The following is a 16438-nucleotide window of genomic DNA, read 5'->3' on the forward strand; positions in this document are numbered from 1 at the left end:
TTTAATATGATTCAATCTGGGCATCATTAATATAAGCCAATCAAGACACCCGTTCAATGCTCGAGTCAGAATGTGACATACCTGACGCCTAAGTCTTTCTCCCTCACAATGTCATAGCCTGCTTGGCTCTGAATGACTACACAACACTTGTCTCTTACTTGAAGGCATCCCCGCTGATGATTATCACCACTTCCAAATCCAAGAATTTTTTAAACAAACTCTTCACCATAAAGATATAGGATAGAAATACAGAGTGCTGTCCCTTTGTCTGTAGAGATCAAATAAATTTGTACATCTTACTGGGGCTGAGGATTGCATTCTGGGAGTGCCTTCAATTTTTTTCTTTCTTTTTTTTTTTTACTATGCTAAACTTGTGCAAATGGACAAAAATCATACACACAGCCTTTGTTGCTGAATTGATGGTGTGCAAGTCACAACATTTTGGTATCTGCCAAAGACCTGGTGAAGAATTACCTTTTATAGATTCATCCAAGAATTCTGCTATCTCCTCAGTGTTGGATGAGATCATGGACTTGGCAAAGACAAACTCTCCTTCCTTCTCCTCAAAGTGGTCTCTCAGTAACTCTCGGCGCTTTCTGAATGGCTGCTGGACTAGCGACTCTCCGTTCAGGTACAGTAGGTCAAAGGCATACACACAGACCTGTACCTTAATATCAGACACGTTGGCATCCTGCAGACAGAGAATAGTCAACACAGCCCCTGTCAGCAAACTAAGGACATGCAGGACTCTTTGGGATTCATATCTAGTTTGACATGTACATGAAAGTTGACAAAAAAAGTTCCTGTAAACTGCTAGATATTTCAACAAATCTGATACTACTTACAATACAGTATTTTCAAACCCCAAACACATAAAGACTGCACCTTTTTATATCAATGTACTTCATCTAAAGTTGATTTGAATTTCATTTTTCCATTTACTTGTTTTATGCTGTACTCAAAAATATTTCAATTTTACAACAGCGACCAGAATTATGGTGGGAGGAAAACAGGCAGAGCCCGGGGGAACCCACGGCCATCTGCAGGCCGCTGTCAGGCCTTCCCACATACGCCTGGAGAGGATGCCAGAATGATCTCACAGAGACTACACAGGTGAGTGGTTCCCTGGTCATTACGCTGGCCTAGCGCACTAACCAACCGAACCACGGAGCCCTCGCTAGGTGGCCCTAAAAGGGGAATGAATACATCTTAACCTAGCAATGTGTCACTTCAAAAAGACTTACCATCAGGAACTATACAGTACCTTTATTTTGACCACACTCAAAGCATTATTAAAGCATTACTGCATGTACAGTGTATGTGGAGACTTTGCTCTTTCAAAGCTATTAGGACACCCAAACCTAGAATGAGCCTATTCAGAATCATTTCCTACACAAGCTTGGCAGTTCCTCACCTTTCGTTTCCTTGTACTCAGCACTTGGAATGGTAAAATCTGTTTCTTCTCATTATCCCAGGCCACGGCCTCTGTGTCAATGACACAAGACTTGAGGCTGTCCTTGCAGACAGAGGGCAGACGGCCTATGATGTCTGGGTATTTGGACGTGTTATCCTCAGAGTTACGGCTGTATATTCTGATCTCACCCCCCTCAAGGATGTGGATCTGAAAACACGAGACAGCTAAACTAAGTATGCAGGCAAAGATTGTACAACAAAGTTTTTTAAACACATTACTAAATATAAGCATAAAATGATTAATATAATATAAAAGCTTATATCTCAAAATGACATCTTTCTCTTATTATCGCTTTCAATGCCAAACTGTTCTTTCAGTTGACATAAAAAACCTTATTGATGGAGACATTTTTTTTTTCTTGAAGAAAGTTTAACTTAACTTTTCCCTTAAAATAAAACTTTGTATATCTTGTTGAAAATATGCGAAGTCATTATTGTTGCTTTAAGTTCCACAACCAAAATAAATATAAATAACAATATATTAAATATTAATACAATATATTATTCTTATGCAACTATAACTTAGTATTGGTAAGAAACCTCTCAGCAACTGAAAAGAGAGGGCAAGTCTGTGAATGAAATGCACACTTTATCAATTTAGTCAATGAACACGCACACATAAGTTTACAAATGTTACCTGAGCTCGTTCCCCATCATATTTATATTCACAGGTAAAGTCAGCATTTTCAAATCTCTTCAAAACTTCACTCACACCTTTTGTAGGGTGAGCTAACATAGGCTTTAGAGGAATACCTGAAACAAATGACAGGACAGGCTGTTTAAAAGATGCACATCTGGTATATCAAGGGGGACAACCATGTTGAACACAATAACTAATTCTGACAGACACTAAGTTACATGCCCTTAGGTCACATACTCTTAAATCAAAATGACAAATACATTCAGTGAAGACTGTATGTAAGGTACCCTGTGCCTCGTCATCCCACCAAGCACACCTGCCCATGCCTTAGTTATTCATAAAAAAAAATAACTATCCCTCAAAATAATGAATCGCAGCTGTAACTGTCAAATTTCACAATGCAAACATCCAAAAGTTGTAACCTCTCGTACAAAAAGCTTAAATTCAGACATACCTGGTGTGAGTTTGCAATGTTTGGATAACTCCTTCAAACCATACTTCAGAAGAGTAGGGATGATAGCTCCGTAGTTTGGACACTCACTGAAAAATGTCGCGGTAAACAATTACAGGGATTATGTTAGCTGTAGAAGAGTGGCATAACTATGGGCTACTTTTGAAGTCACTTAAATTTATCTGAGAACGTTTGTCAAGTACATGGAAATGAGCCGTCTTCTGGTGTCACCCACAAACTTGGAGAATGGAACAGAAATGAAATATCCTCGAGAACAGTGTAAAGTCAGAGAGTATCCCAGGCTAAATAAAGTAAATGTGCACACACAATTTCACTAAATTACTTCAAGCATTTCTGCATGTAAACCATCAACCAACCAGTCAAGGAATCATTTTCAATTAAATGTGGAAAATTTACCTGAGGAACCTCTTCTTCAGAGGTTACACAGAATAAAACTGCACACTAATATCATATAATATATGGAGGAGCTATTTTATGGAAACCAAAGTGTGACAGGATAAAACCATATTAATAACTCTCGCTATTTGTGAAAAATTCAAGTATGTTGTGTGGTTGTGTGGTTCTTGATTGTTGACTGAGGCCTACATTATCTCAGCTTAATTCTTTTTTAAGTTTTTATTTCTGATGTAGATGTATTTTGTATATCTTGTCGAAAATATGCGAAGTCATTATTGTTGCTTTAAGTTCCACAGCCAATTCATGACTATTTCTCACTTTTCTGTTCTTTATACAATAACTTAATATTACATATGAAAAGATAACAAAATCCCCCCAGTTTTATATCGGTCATATCAAGTAATGTTGAGGAATTCCAAACTTTGTATGATGAAATAAAAAAAAGTGAAAAACCTAGTGAAATAAAAATGTGTGTCGTTTAAACATGTTTTTGTCACAATATGGTTGCAATAATGCCGTAATCAGTAATTCATTCCTTCATTCAAATAGACATGTTTCAACTCCACAAGACGCCACTGAACAAACCATTACATGTGTCAAACACGCATGATTCTGAGGCCGAAAAAAAACAAGCAAATATCTCAGCTTTACCACGACGACAACAGTTGCATTCAACAAAGAAAGAACACTTGTAGACATGACATGTAAACCACAGGGCCTGGGTCAATCACCTTTTACCATAACATTTTCTACACAACTGGGACCCTATTCTCTTGACACCCATTGCCCCACGGGGCCTTTAGCTTTAGCATCCGAGGACAAGATATTACAGGAGTGTATGGTGGTCAACGTCATACTTAATGCAGCAGAGATAGATTTCCCCAGCACTTTATTTAGACCCCTCTTCCAGAAGGATACCACCCAATGATAGTGACATAAATGAGGGTTCGGGGTTCACAGGCCTTCACCTGCTGACGATCCTACATTGCCAGAAAAGATTTCGTAAGCTGATCATTGAAAACAAAGTGTGATTACTGTAATTCCTCATTAATTATGCAAGTGATGTTGTCTAATTTCTTTTATTGTAAAAAGTATAGTTTTAAGCATATATATATTACATTCATGCATAAATTGTAAATTGTTGAGAATTTACACTATCAACATTTATTTTATGTGACAGGACAAGATCAATTCATATTTAATTGTAATAAAATGGTGTCTTGCCATAAAACACCAATTAAATAAATGAAGATTTACATGCAACTGAAAGAAAAAACTGCCAAGCATTTATTTACAGAACTTGAAAACTTTTCAGGTGCTCCTTGACCTTGTCCTTCCTCGGCATTTTAAAGTGAAAGCAAGCACCTGATTAATGGTCCTGATTAAAGGCTACAATTCAAAGTATCTTAGACCAGCAATACATATTTTTAAAAATTTTTTTCAAAGTTTAGTGAATCTTCACCTTCACACAACTTCAACATGTCTCCACTACCAACAGCAAGTGACGTCACTTTCACTCAAGCTCTCTAACGTCAAAGTTATTTTGCATATTTAGTCAAAGCTGTAGCCTGTGGCAGATAAAAGTTGTGGACTTTGGCGATGGAGGTCCAAGTGATAATAGCTTTCTCAGAAACTAGACATACTGGAAGGATATTTCTTCCACTGTTTGAACTGTTGATACAGTAAGCCTGCTATATTATTTACTGTTTAAGTAGCCTGCAGACGCGCGGCTGTGGGTATACTGGTTCAGGTCGTAGCTTCCAGAGGGGTTGAGCTGATGATATGGACTCCTATTAAATATTTACAAAATTACCGTAGGATTGTTGTACAATTAGATTCATACTCATTTCTTAAACAAATGGAAATAACTATAAGCACCAGTGAGGTTGTACTAAGCATTCGACTGTTGCTGAATTCTGTGCTTCGATTTAAATATGTTTTAACCAGATCCTGTCTTGTCCTTTAAAAACCTCACTTGCTCTCCTACAGCTGTCATTTGAAACACGTGTGTTAAACTTTTCACAGAGTTTATGGGAGAGTACTAAGGATGCTTGCTGGGTATTCTCAGTGAATTTATCTTTAATGAGCAACCAATCGTGGTTCAGCACAAGGAGTTGTTGTTAACTTTGGGGTTCTGTACAACTGACATGTGCTGGCACATCAGGTTGGCTGTTAATTTCATCAATCGGAGTTTCTACCGATCAGAGTCAATCAATGAGAGTCGCATTCTGCAATCGAGTCAGAACAATCGGCTAGAGATAATGTTGTAGTTGTTAAAGAAGAAGCCACTGAAAAAACTTGTCCCCAAAAAATGTTGTAATGGAAAGGCATGCATTGTCATGGGCTTGTTTTTTTTTTGTCCTTCTTGAGCTGCTCAGCATAATGCTTACAAGTTTTTGTGACGACACACACACACGAAAATAATAGAAAATTAAACTGCTGTAAAACGTGCCGTAGACTGTAGGACTGACCGTTAGGTCCAACAATGCAAGTTTAAGCAGACACTTGTACCCTTGCAGGTGGTGTTTTACTGTTTGAAATGATGATTTCACAGAAAGACAGGTAGCAGGGCGCAATGATCTTCTCAAGAAAGGCAGCAGGACGCAGTTTCACAAAAATGGGTCACTGCGCCCCTCCAAACAACCCCTAGCAAGGGGTCTGGACATAACGGAAATATTTGCAAAAAATATCACCCATGCTTAAAAAACAGAATTTTAATTTAAAGACTGGAAGCCAGGAATATAAAAAATGGAAGAATATCAAGTCTGGTCAAAATTCTTAGAACAGTGGAAATAACCAGATAAACATCTTGCCGTAAAAACTGATTGCTGTGCTCAAGTTACCAGTAAGTAGTCTTGATGACAAGGGCAGCCTCCTCCATGTTCTTCTTCAGTACGTCAGCAGTCAAGGACTTCCCAGCATTCATCATCTCAGGGGGGTAATCTGTCGAATGCAAAATGAAATTTTCAACAACAATTTGATCCAAATTAAAAGCTCTAATGTAATCACGAACATAGTTCATCTCAATGTGAGCCTGCATGTCAAATATGAATCTTTATCTGCCGAACTGTGATTTACACACCTGTCCTATCCTTCACATGCATAGACAGACAGACAGACCAACATAATGATGATGTAATACCTTTGGCATAATATTCCAGTTAGACAATATTTACAAATTAGAATAATGAGAAACACACACGCATGAACAGACACAACAGAAAAACTGGTCTATAATTATGATTCTATCTGGCTGTTGGTTGCGGGTCGTGTGCAAATACACCTCTCCTTCATTACAACAATGCTTCAATACAACACATGCTTCAATACAACACATGCTTCAATACAACACGTGTTTCAATATAACACGGTCACAAATAAGCATCCACACATATTTGCAAAAATTTCAATAAAGAAAACCTTCACATTTTGTATCTTCTCTAATAGGTTTGGTTATCATGTAACTATTTAATGATTGCCTTGGTACAATGCTGATTTGGCTGTAACACAATTCTTACATAATATGTCATAGACAGTGCTTGAAAATCGTCACTTACACATAAAGGCAGATTTGTCCCCCAACAACAACACTGTAGTGAGGGATTGGTGTATACATATTAAATAGAGATGACCTTTCAAACAACATCGGGTGTGTCACGCAACACACCAACCGATACGTTAACCTCCAAGGATAATATCAGGTCATGCTATATATTTCTACAAATAAAAAAATCTCAGTTTGTTCAGTCAGTTTTGCTTTTATCACTTATATAAAGATGAACTATCAGTATTTCCTTCAGCAATAAAAGTGTTATTTCACACAGTTTATAGATATCGTTTTTGTTTTAACATTTTTGATATTTTTTTTTCTTTTACATATTTTGACGCCTGGACATGGAAAAACAAAAATTTGTTTCAAGGCATTCCAACCTGAGCTTAGCTATATGAAGTCATTATACACATACACTGAACTCATACACTGCTACATCATACAACACTAAGACAGGATGTCGTACATGTACACATGCAGCTTTGAAATGTCTACGCCAACCCCAATGGCCTAAATTTTACTAATCAATGGCCTTGATTGGTCTATGACACATGAGGGAGTGAAAAAGAGTGGCAGCACAAATTAGCCATTTTTGCCACATTGCTACAATCATACATGCTACAGATTTTCATGAGCAGGACAAAATTACCTTGCTCTATTAATATGCAAATTAGATAGGAAAACAGCTTTTTAGATCAGGTGATTCCGAAGTATTTTAGGGATAAGTACTTTCTTTCAGCATACCAGCATGAATTTGCCAACTGCTTGAGTGAGAATGACACAATTTACCGAAAAAACATGAAAATGACAAGTCCATGGTAACAAATTTTTTTGTAACTATGAACTCAGATGTATTTTAAAACGCAATCCGCTAGTTTACTCCAGCAGTCCAGTCAGTTTATTTCATGTCAGGTTTATTTAACATCAAGTCCGAAGGTGAGAATCACTAAAGACATTTACCTTGGGCAGGTGGCGTGAGGAAAACAGCATTGCCTAGAGCATTTAGCACAGACTGTTCAGCCAAACCTATGCGCAGTTTGCCACCAAGGGAGCGAATCAGGTAGCGGGCCTCTGAGAATCGACAGGCTACAAATAACCCCTTGATCCAGTCAATTTTCTTGTTCATCGACTATAAGAAATCAGACAGATCAGGCGTAAGTCCCATTTGTGTGACAAGAATTTCCCACCAAAGCAGCACTAGTTAACCACATGTAACTAATAAGAACACATGAGCATAGAGTTTATCCCAGTCTACATCAACATCAAACATGGAAACTCTTCAAGACAAAGTATACACTACTGCTTTATGTTCAGACAGTAACATAAAACTCATATTTGCAGTGCTAAATACTATGCCAATTAGTATATGCAAAGAAAAAGTCTTTTGCATAAGCCTTTATCATATTATACAACATTATACCCCAGGAGATTTCCAGACACAGTTTCATGTTCAAGTGAAAACATTTACACCATTCATAATGCAGTCCACCAGTCATGATGTAAAATAGGCAGTTTTCCTAACACAAGGCATCAAAGAAAAAATTATATTTATTCCGACATAACAATGAATCGTACGCCACATTTTTTCACCATCAATAAATATTTTTTCTGTGCTTAAATATCATTAGTTGTCATGCAATAATGACGTATTGGCAATCATCAGCAAGTTTACTCTGCACAAAGGCCCTAATGCCGATGGGAAAAGCCTAATCAATGCCAGCTTGGGGGGTGGGGTAGGGGGAGAGGGGAATCTTACCGAGTGGCCAGACACTGTGGCAATCTGCTTGAGCTTGGAGAAGACATTAACCACTGTGAGCTTGGGCGGTGCAAACATAGTCCGCTGGCTACTACGAGAATTCTACAACAAAAACACAACGCATCAAAATTACTGCCTGTCTACTATCCCCTTGTATGGCAGTATTAAAGTCTGCTATGAATGAAGGAATGATCATGGCTTAATACATACCGCCATATCGTGGCAAGTTTATACCTAAACCTACAGAAAAGTCTGTTATGTCTGGGGGACTAAGAACTCACATGAGATTCAACTCCATATGTTGGTTTTATAAGAAAAAAGAATAAGACAAAAAGTTATGGTCACATTTTTATTAATCCATACTCCATATTTCAAATGCTTATCTACATGTGTATGTACATCACAACACTGATAACCGATGTAAAAAAAAAAACCAGGTAATTACATCTATTTTACATATTTATTTGATTGGTGTTTTACGCCGTACTCAAGAACATTTCACTTATACGACGGGGACCAGCATTATGGTGGGTGGAAAGACCTTCCCAGGTACGGCCGGAGAGGAAGCCAGCATGAGCTGGACTTGAACTCACAACGACCGCATTGGTGAGAGACTCATGGGACAGTACGCTGTGCTAGCGTGCTAACCCACCTAATTACATGTATGAAATCAACCTATACTCCTGAAGCCACTTTTCACACAACTCGTGTTTCTCGTAACTTTTTTAAAAAGAAGTCTTACTAGAAAAGTTACAAAAAAATGACTTACAAAGTAACCCACCAGCCCAGACACCTCAGCCAGTCACAGAACACTGAGGCCCAATCACTATGATCCTTACCTCTGTCACTATGTCATACAGGGTCTACAATATTCAGTGTTTTGCCTCAGTAACCCACCAGACCTAACACCTCAGCCAGTCACAGAACACTGAGGCCCCATCACTCTGATCCTTACATGTTCACTATGTCATACAGGGTCTACAATATTCAGTGTTCTGCCTCAGTAATCCACCAGACCTGACACCTCAGCCAGTCACAGAACACTGAGGCCCCATCACTCTGATCCTTACATGTTCACTATGTCATACAGGGTCTATAATATTCAGTGTTCTGCCTCAGTAACCCACCAGACCTGACACCTCAGCAGTCAGATGAGTTTGCACTACTATGATCCTCACCTCTGCCACTATGCCCAGATCTCCTTTTTCTTGACAGTCTGCTTTAATCTTGTCAACACTTCTACCTGGGAAACACAACATCAGTTTGCAATGAAGACTACTTGGATATTAAATTTTCAGATCTGTTAATTCCTTAGACAGCTTTCACACTTCAATGTCTTAAATTTCTGTATGTATTTCAGATTTATTTTAATTCTCACAGAGCTACCTGACCAAGGTTCACTCACATCAGTTAGGCCAGCCTCAACAGAAGAAGTGTGAATACCGCCATACTCAAAAACTTAGGCATGACCTAACATCGGATTTAACAATGGTCTAAATGACAATAATTTATGTAAGATTGTGTTTACCTGACACAACAAATTAAAACGGTTTCACCCATCCCATGGTCTATATAAGAGTCAGCCATGTAAGAGTGTGGACACCTGTACAACAATTACCTGTCGCCTGAGCTACAGCTCTCATCATGACGGTTCACCCATCCCATGGTCTATATTACAGTCTACTATGTAAGAGTGTGGACACCTGTACAACAATTACCTGTCGCCTGAGCTACAGCTCTCATCATGACGGTTCACCCATCCCATGGTCTATATTACAGTCTACTATGTAAGACTGTGGACGCCTGTACAACACTTACCTGTCGCCTGAGCTACAGCTCTCATCATGACGGTTCACCCATCCCATGGTCTATATTAGGGTCTCCTATGTAGGACTGTGGACACCTGTACAACAATTACCTGTCGCCTGAGCTACAGCTCTCATCATGACGGTTCACCCATCCCATGGTCTATATTAGGGTCTCCTATGTAGGACTGTGGACACCTGTACAACGCTTACCTGTCGCCTGAGCTACAGCTCACATCAGAATGGTTCACATCCCATGGTCTATATTAGAGTCTCCTATGTAGGACTGTGGCACCTGTACAACACTTACCCTTGGCCTGAGCTACAGCTCTCATCAGAATGGTTCACATCCCATGGTCTATATTAGAGTCTCCTATGTAGGACTGTGGCACCTGTACAACGCTTACCTGTCGCCTGAGTTACAGCTCTCATCAGAATGGTTTCACCCATCCCATGGTCTATATTAGAGTCTCCTATGTAAGACTGTGGACACCTGTACAACGCTTACCTGTCGCCTGAGCTACAGCTCTCATCAGAATGGTTTCACCCATCCCATGGTCTATATTACAGTCTCCTATGTAGGACTGTGAACACCTGAACAACGCTTACCTGTCGCCTGAGCCACAGCTCTCATTAGGATGGTTTCACCCAGCCCTAGCTCTACACCATCATAAGCTGGTGCCAGTTTGTTAAGGCAGAGATACACACAGGGCAATAAATCATCTGGAGACAGCACTATCACAGAGCGGAAGAAATTGCACAAAATCTCTATCATCTTTAGTCTGAAAGAAGGAAAGAAAAACTTGCAATTACAAAAATCCTGTGACCGGGTATCCCGTGGCCAAATTGCATTATCCTAATTCTTCTAATTTTTGGGACACATGGTCTGCTCATTTTAGCCAATATATATGTAATTCTAGCAGGAATACTGAGTTTCTTTTTTCTCACATAGTTAGACCATCTAATAAACATCATACTCATATCTTTTCTTTTTCAAAAGACTGGTAAAGAAACGTAATATTTTACTTTCAGCACTACTAATATCTGTCCCAAAAATGAGAAGAATTAGGGTATACAGGTGTGTATATCTGATGTACACCTGCTTTGTACATGTATATGTATACTGTATAATGTCAACAAAAAAACAGTTTTGTAATGAAAACAGATGTCTCCCACGTCCAAAAGTCAAGCAGTCCTAAGGTCACAAAAGGGTGATCACAGACCCATCACTTGCAAAAAGCAGCAAGCGCAGTGCCTGGCCCCTCGCAACATGCGCCCTGCCCCTCTAGAGGGCCTTAAATATCTGCCCTGCCCCTCGAGGGAAGGGTTGATAAGCTGTATTAAATAGTTGCCCCTGTCCCGCAGTAGTAATCCTATCTGCCTGTTGTCAACTGTACCCGGTGCTGAAAATCCACAGTCATAACATTGCTTTATAATCAAGCACTGCATGTGTGTTTTAAGCTCATCGAGGTGTAGTTAACTGATACCTAATTTAAGCCGTCAGTGCTAAATTTTTGACCCCTGGCCACCATAATTTTATTATTAAATCAATTCTTGCTTGGCGGTTAGGTGTCAAAAGCATCCACCATAGTTGTTTGATAAATAAAGAGCAGTGACGCTCACTGGAGAATCATCTCAATTACACCAATGGGTAAACCCTTTAGAAATGTACCTATCACAGCCTCGTCTTCATTACTTTCATTTATCCACACCATCAGTAAAGTCGTAGGCTCAATGTTTAAAATTAAAACTAGAACAGGCTGCAGATTACCACAAATGATTAAGATAAGGCAAGTTACAGTAATTTTGATTTGTGGACTTTAAGCTCAGCTGTTTAGAGCTGAAAGATAAACCCCACCCTTTCGGGCCAGAGCCGGTTTTGTTTCGATTCCATTTTTTTGTTGCGAAAACACTCATACTTATAAATTATTATTGTTTTCAAGTCAGATACCTGATACGAACATAATACTGGAATACAGGATGCATGCACAAAGACATATAGCAAACAGGTGTAATATCTTAGACAATTTCAAGCCAAAGTTATCTTATTTAGTCACATACCACAGCTAGCTCTAGAACTAATGTCTGTAATTTAACATCAGCGGTAAAGCTCTTTTCATTAGTTATTTCTTCAAGGCTTTAAATAAGGCCCCTGCAATGATCAGTAGTTTTATTAATTATTTGTTTGTCCATTTAGGTTAATACCCTAAAGCAGGAAACATTTGCTGTGAAAACGCACTTGGCAATTCTTCCATTTTTGGGACATAAGTCCGCTAACCGCTAACCAGTACACACTGTAATTGTAATTGGGATAAACATTTTTGCCCCATGGTTAATACATCCCATGAACCACATATCAATGTCTTTACTCTTCTGAAATATTGAGAATTGCGACTTTCAGTTTTAATTACTTCCCATTAATATGTCCTCAGAAATAGAAGAATTACACCACACAAATGCACAGCTGGGTGTTGAGTTGGCTATTTTTACTGCTAACTATCTTTAGAATATTTCTAAATCACATTCATTCTTAAACCCGCGAGCAGAAAATAGTGCCCTTTAAAGCTATTATTCGTCCTAGCAAGTGCCTCTTTTGGAAAAATGCCACCCTGCCCCAGTTTGTATGAAGCTAAGGGTCTAAATTTGACCCGCTCGGCATATGAATAAACACACATACTTTCACACGTTTATTAATGTCTCCAAAGTCAAAACACTGCCCAATGGGTGAAGGAGAGAATAAACAAACCCCAAAAGTTCATCTGCTGTTACTACACTAATGAAGCTCCAAACTAATTTTACTCCTTGATTCTGGAGATATAACTCGGACAAGGTTATTGTCTGTCACAATGTTCAAAACATGGCTTAACAGACGGAACAAAAAGAGAAACAAACCCCAACTGTTGATCAGTTCCCAAATGTAATGAAGCTAAACTATAAAATACATGTGTCTTCCCCAAACTTGTTGAGGGGAGATTTGATAATGGTAAGACTGTGTTCGAAAAGAAATATAAAGAAAAGAAAATATTCAAGTGGTGGGTTTGTTCATGTAAGTGTTAAAGCCTTACCTGGCGGAAACATTTTCTATTTCCTCAAATGTTCTAGCCAAGGCCAAATATGGTACTCTGAAAAATACAAGTTTGTGGGACATTAAACATTGGAGCATGTACATGTGCACAAACAAGTGCAGTCACTGGAACAAATTGTATGTAGAGTTTGATTAATTCATTAACAAAAACTTTTACATTTACAAACGTATAGATATCAATTAGAAATTAAAAGGAGTGGAAACCAAAAAAGTGATTGTATTGAATTTAAGTACGAAGAAACACCACAGAGTGACAATGTTTTAAAATACCCAAACTAGTCAGCTACATGTACAGGTACAATTTTTCACAGCATCCACAAACATTCAAATGTGAAATCCTAATGTAGTTAAGTCTGGAACACACATAAAACAAACTGGGGAAGCAGACCCTTGAACTCGACATTATTTCCCTCTTTGATTTGACTTACTTCTCACCATGCTTCCACGATGCATCATCTATGGGATGGTACTTTGATTTTGATGGACAATAGCTGTTTCCTTCATCTTTCATTTTATTACCAAACATTGTGGCAGATCTGTGAATAAATTATTAACAGGGACCTTTAATATTCCTCAACCTTTTTGCTAACCAAGGGATTGTTTTTCAAGGTTTACTTCGAAAGCATTTTAAAAATACACCACATAAATGTGCTAAAATTCCAGTTTACGTTACCCTGTTCACAACATGCCAATTAGGTTTCAATCATGATTGTTTGCCTTCAGCTTCATCAAAGTAGTTAGCCGAAGTAATTCAATAAGAATTTATGGAGTACCAAGAATCAAATTGGCGGTTTCTTATTTCATTTAGGAGAATGATACTATCTCATAAATCAAGTCTCCTTTAATATGGAGCTATTATGTAGACAACATTGTTCACAAGAAAACTTACAAGAAATACAATTTACACTTTTGTGTAAAAGCTGCCATTATTTGACAGCATTTCATTTTATGTGCAGAAATGGAATCATTGTTGATCATTTACCACCCACTATGAATCCAGAATTCTTTAACAAAACATAAACAATAAAACAGAACTACATATACTTTATTAGCTGAAGAAGCAAAACAAATGAAACCTTTCCTAAATGTTGCATAAAATATTGTCATATAATATGCCGGTGTATACTTTAAATTTTTAATCTTTTCGACCTGTAAAGCACCTTATATCATGGAATTTACGTGTACAATTATTATGAAAATCATACTAAAATGATATGTTTGGTGTCATGCGAGCTTCATGAAACTGAAAATTAATTCTCTACACCACACAGTTCTCTCAGAGTATTTGAAAAATTAGCATATGTATGGTGTGATGTGGGATCTAGGCCACTTCACTTATACTTTAAACAAGCATATTAATTTCAACCAATTATTAATACTATGACCTAACACTGTTTTCATGCAGTGGGACATGTATGAAAATATTAAGCAGAGTCAAGCTATCCAAAATCTTCAAATTTTCGCATATTTGCAAGGTGTTTATTCAAGCTTATTCTTAAGGCATTATTCTTTGTAGTCTGAAAAAATTGTACTTTGTGAAGCCCTGAAACTGGCCAATCCGATGTAGTTTTGTCTCCAAAATCAAATTAAAAATATGCATAAATTGCACAGGAAGCTGCTTTTTCATATCGAAAAGGTTGAAGAATTAGGGTAGTTTCTAAATGGCTTCATCCTTCGAAGGGGTGGGGATGTTTAAAAGTAATGAAAACAGTTAGCACTGCTCCTTCATGTAGTGAGCGCGGGCACTTCTATTGCACCTTGTCCTGTTGATATATACTAATATAATGCAAGCTTGATTTGATTTACACAAATGGAGCATTTTACACTGCTAGTGCTCAGCCATTAGTAGTTTGCCCACAAATCCCTCTGGGTGGAGGGGTGATGTCTAGTGGAAAAGGTGGGACCCAGGTGAGGTATATTCCTGGACACATCAGTCATGAACAGTACATGTTGCTTACCCAGATAGCCATGCAAAGATCGCACACAGTAAATTAGGATGGTTTTTAAAGATCGTAGTCAATAGCCCATACTGTCTCATCTGCCTTAGCCACAAGTCAACTAAATCGTACATTAAATGGCCCCTAGCAACATCTAAATTTTCCCAGTTTTTTCCACACAACAGCTTGAGGTGACATTTTGCAGAGGACACAATTGGTCCTTTGTGAAAGCAAGAGTTCATTGTAGCTCTCCACCAAGTCGGCTTCAATCACTCTTAAATTGTGGTTGTCCACAAGCAGGAAACAGCTTGGTCAATATTTCCCCCCCGACACTTTTACGTTGTTCAAATCAATCTGCCGTTATGACAAAATTAATTACAAATCAACATTTAGCCATAATTGCCGTACGGCGTGGTAATGAGAAAGTAAACCGTTCATGGGGACCGACAGTGAATAAGCAACAAACCCAGCAGTATGCTTCTTTATCCAGTCATAAAAGAAATAGCATATAAAAAAAACACAATGTAATACAAAGAAATAAGAATCAAAAAACAAAAAAAAAAAAATTACCAGAAAAAAAAATGCGATAATTGTAATTTTCTAGGGAAGGGAATGCTCAGAATTCTAGTTGTGACTAGCCTCTTTTCTTCCATAGCAACAAACCTCTAGTCTGATTATCATGGCATAAATCAGCCCATAAACAAGCCTCCAGAATGGCACATCCATGCCAAGGGGTGTCACGAGCTGTCAAAAATACTACACAGGCTGAGAAACTAATTTGTAAAGACTTAAAATGATGGAGTATTTAGATCTGGTGTGGATACCTCAGGCAGAAAAGAAATACAAGATCACTGGGTATACACATGCCAAAGGGTATCCGCAAGCATAATACTGGTCACAAGTTTCTACCCATATTGAGAAGAAAGAGGCCATATCACAGACATCTAGAGCTGGATACTCTGACACGCTGACCCTCAACAGTACACACAGCTATATATCTGGGCTGGACAGAAGCAGTAAAACCAAGTGATTTTAGATGAAAACTGGACCCTTATTGCCTTTCTTGTACATACATCTGTACATTCTTCTGTGTACAGCTCCCTTCACACCAAACTCAGTGTCAGGATACTCTTCATTTGGTAACATTTCCATGTTATGTTTATGCTACTGTCAGACTTTTGATCAATCAGGAGAAAAGATTTAGATGAGAGCTTATGCAGCAGTTGGCTGTTAACTAAGGACCAATACATCCAATTTTGATGGTGGTCCGGATCTGGACATTTGCACATTTGATTGCGACTTATGTTCACACTTTTACAGTGCA

General features: G+C 38.3%; 1 protein-coding gene across 2 annotated transcripts in view; it reads right to left on the bottom strand.

Moving 5' to 3' along the window:
- The window catches only part of LOC135476412 (DNA ligase 1-like), a 47740-nt gene that overhangs the window by 11686 nt on the left and 19616 nt on the right, over positions 1-16438 (bottom strand). For both annotated transcript variants that reach the window (XM_064756435.1, XM_064756425.1), the window contains exons 9-19: positions 13606-13713; positions 13158-13214; positions 10702-10874; positions 9466-9530; positions 8288-8389; positions 7492-7660; positions 5825-5924; positions 2568-2653; positions 2111-2226; positions 1415-1621; positions 475-691 (exon numbers count right to left, since the gene is read on the bottom strand). In XM_064756435.1, the coding sequence (XP_064612505.1) occupies positions 475-691; positions 1415-1621; positions 2111-2226; positions 2568-2653; positions 5825-5924; positions 7492-7660; positions 8288-8389; positions 9466-9530; positions 10702-10874; positions 13158-13214; positions 13606-13713 (1400 nt within the window). The remainder of the gene's footprint in view (positions 1-474; positions 692-1414; positions 1622-2110; positions 2227-2567; positions 2654-5824; positions 5925-7491; positions 7661-8287; positions 8390-9465; positions 9531-10701; positions 10875-13157; positions 13215-13605; positions 13714-16438) is intronic.

Source organism: Liolophura sinensis, chromosome 1 (assembly GCF_032854445.1).
Source record: "Liolophura sinensis isolate JHLJ2023 chromosome 1, CUHK_Ljap_v2, whole genome shotgun sequence".
Lineage (NCBI taxonomy): Eukaryota > Metazoa > Mollusca > Polyplacophora > Chitonida > Chitonidae > Liolophura > Liolophura sinensis.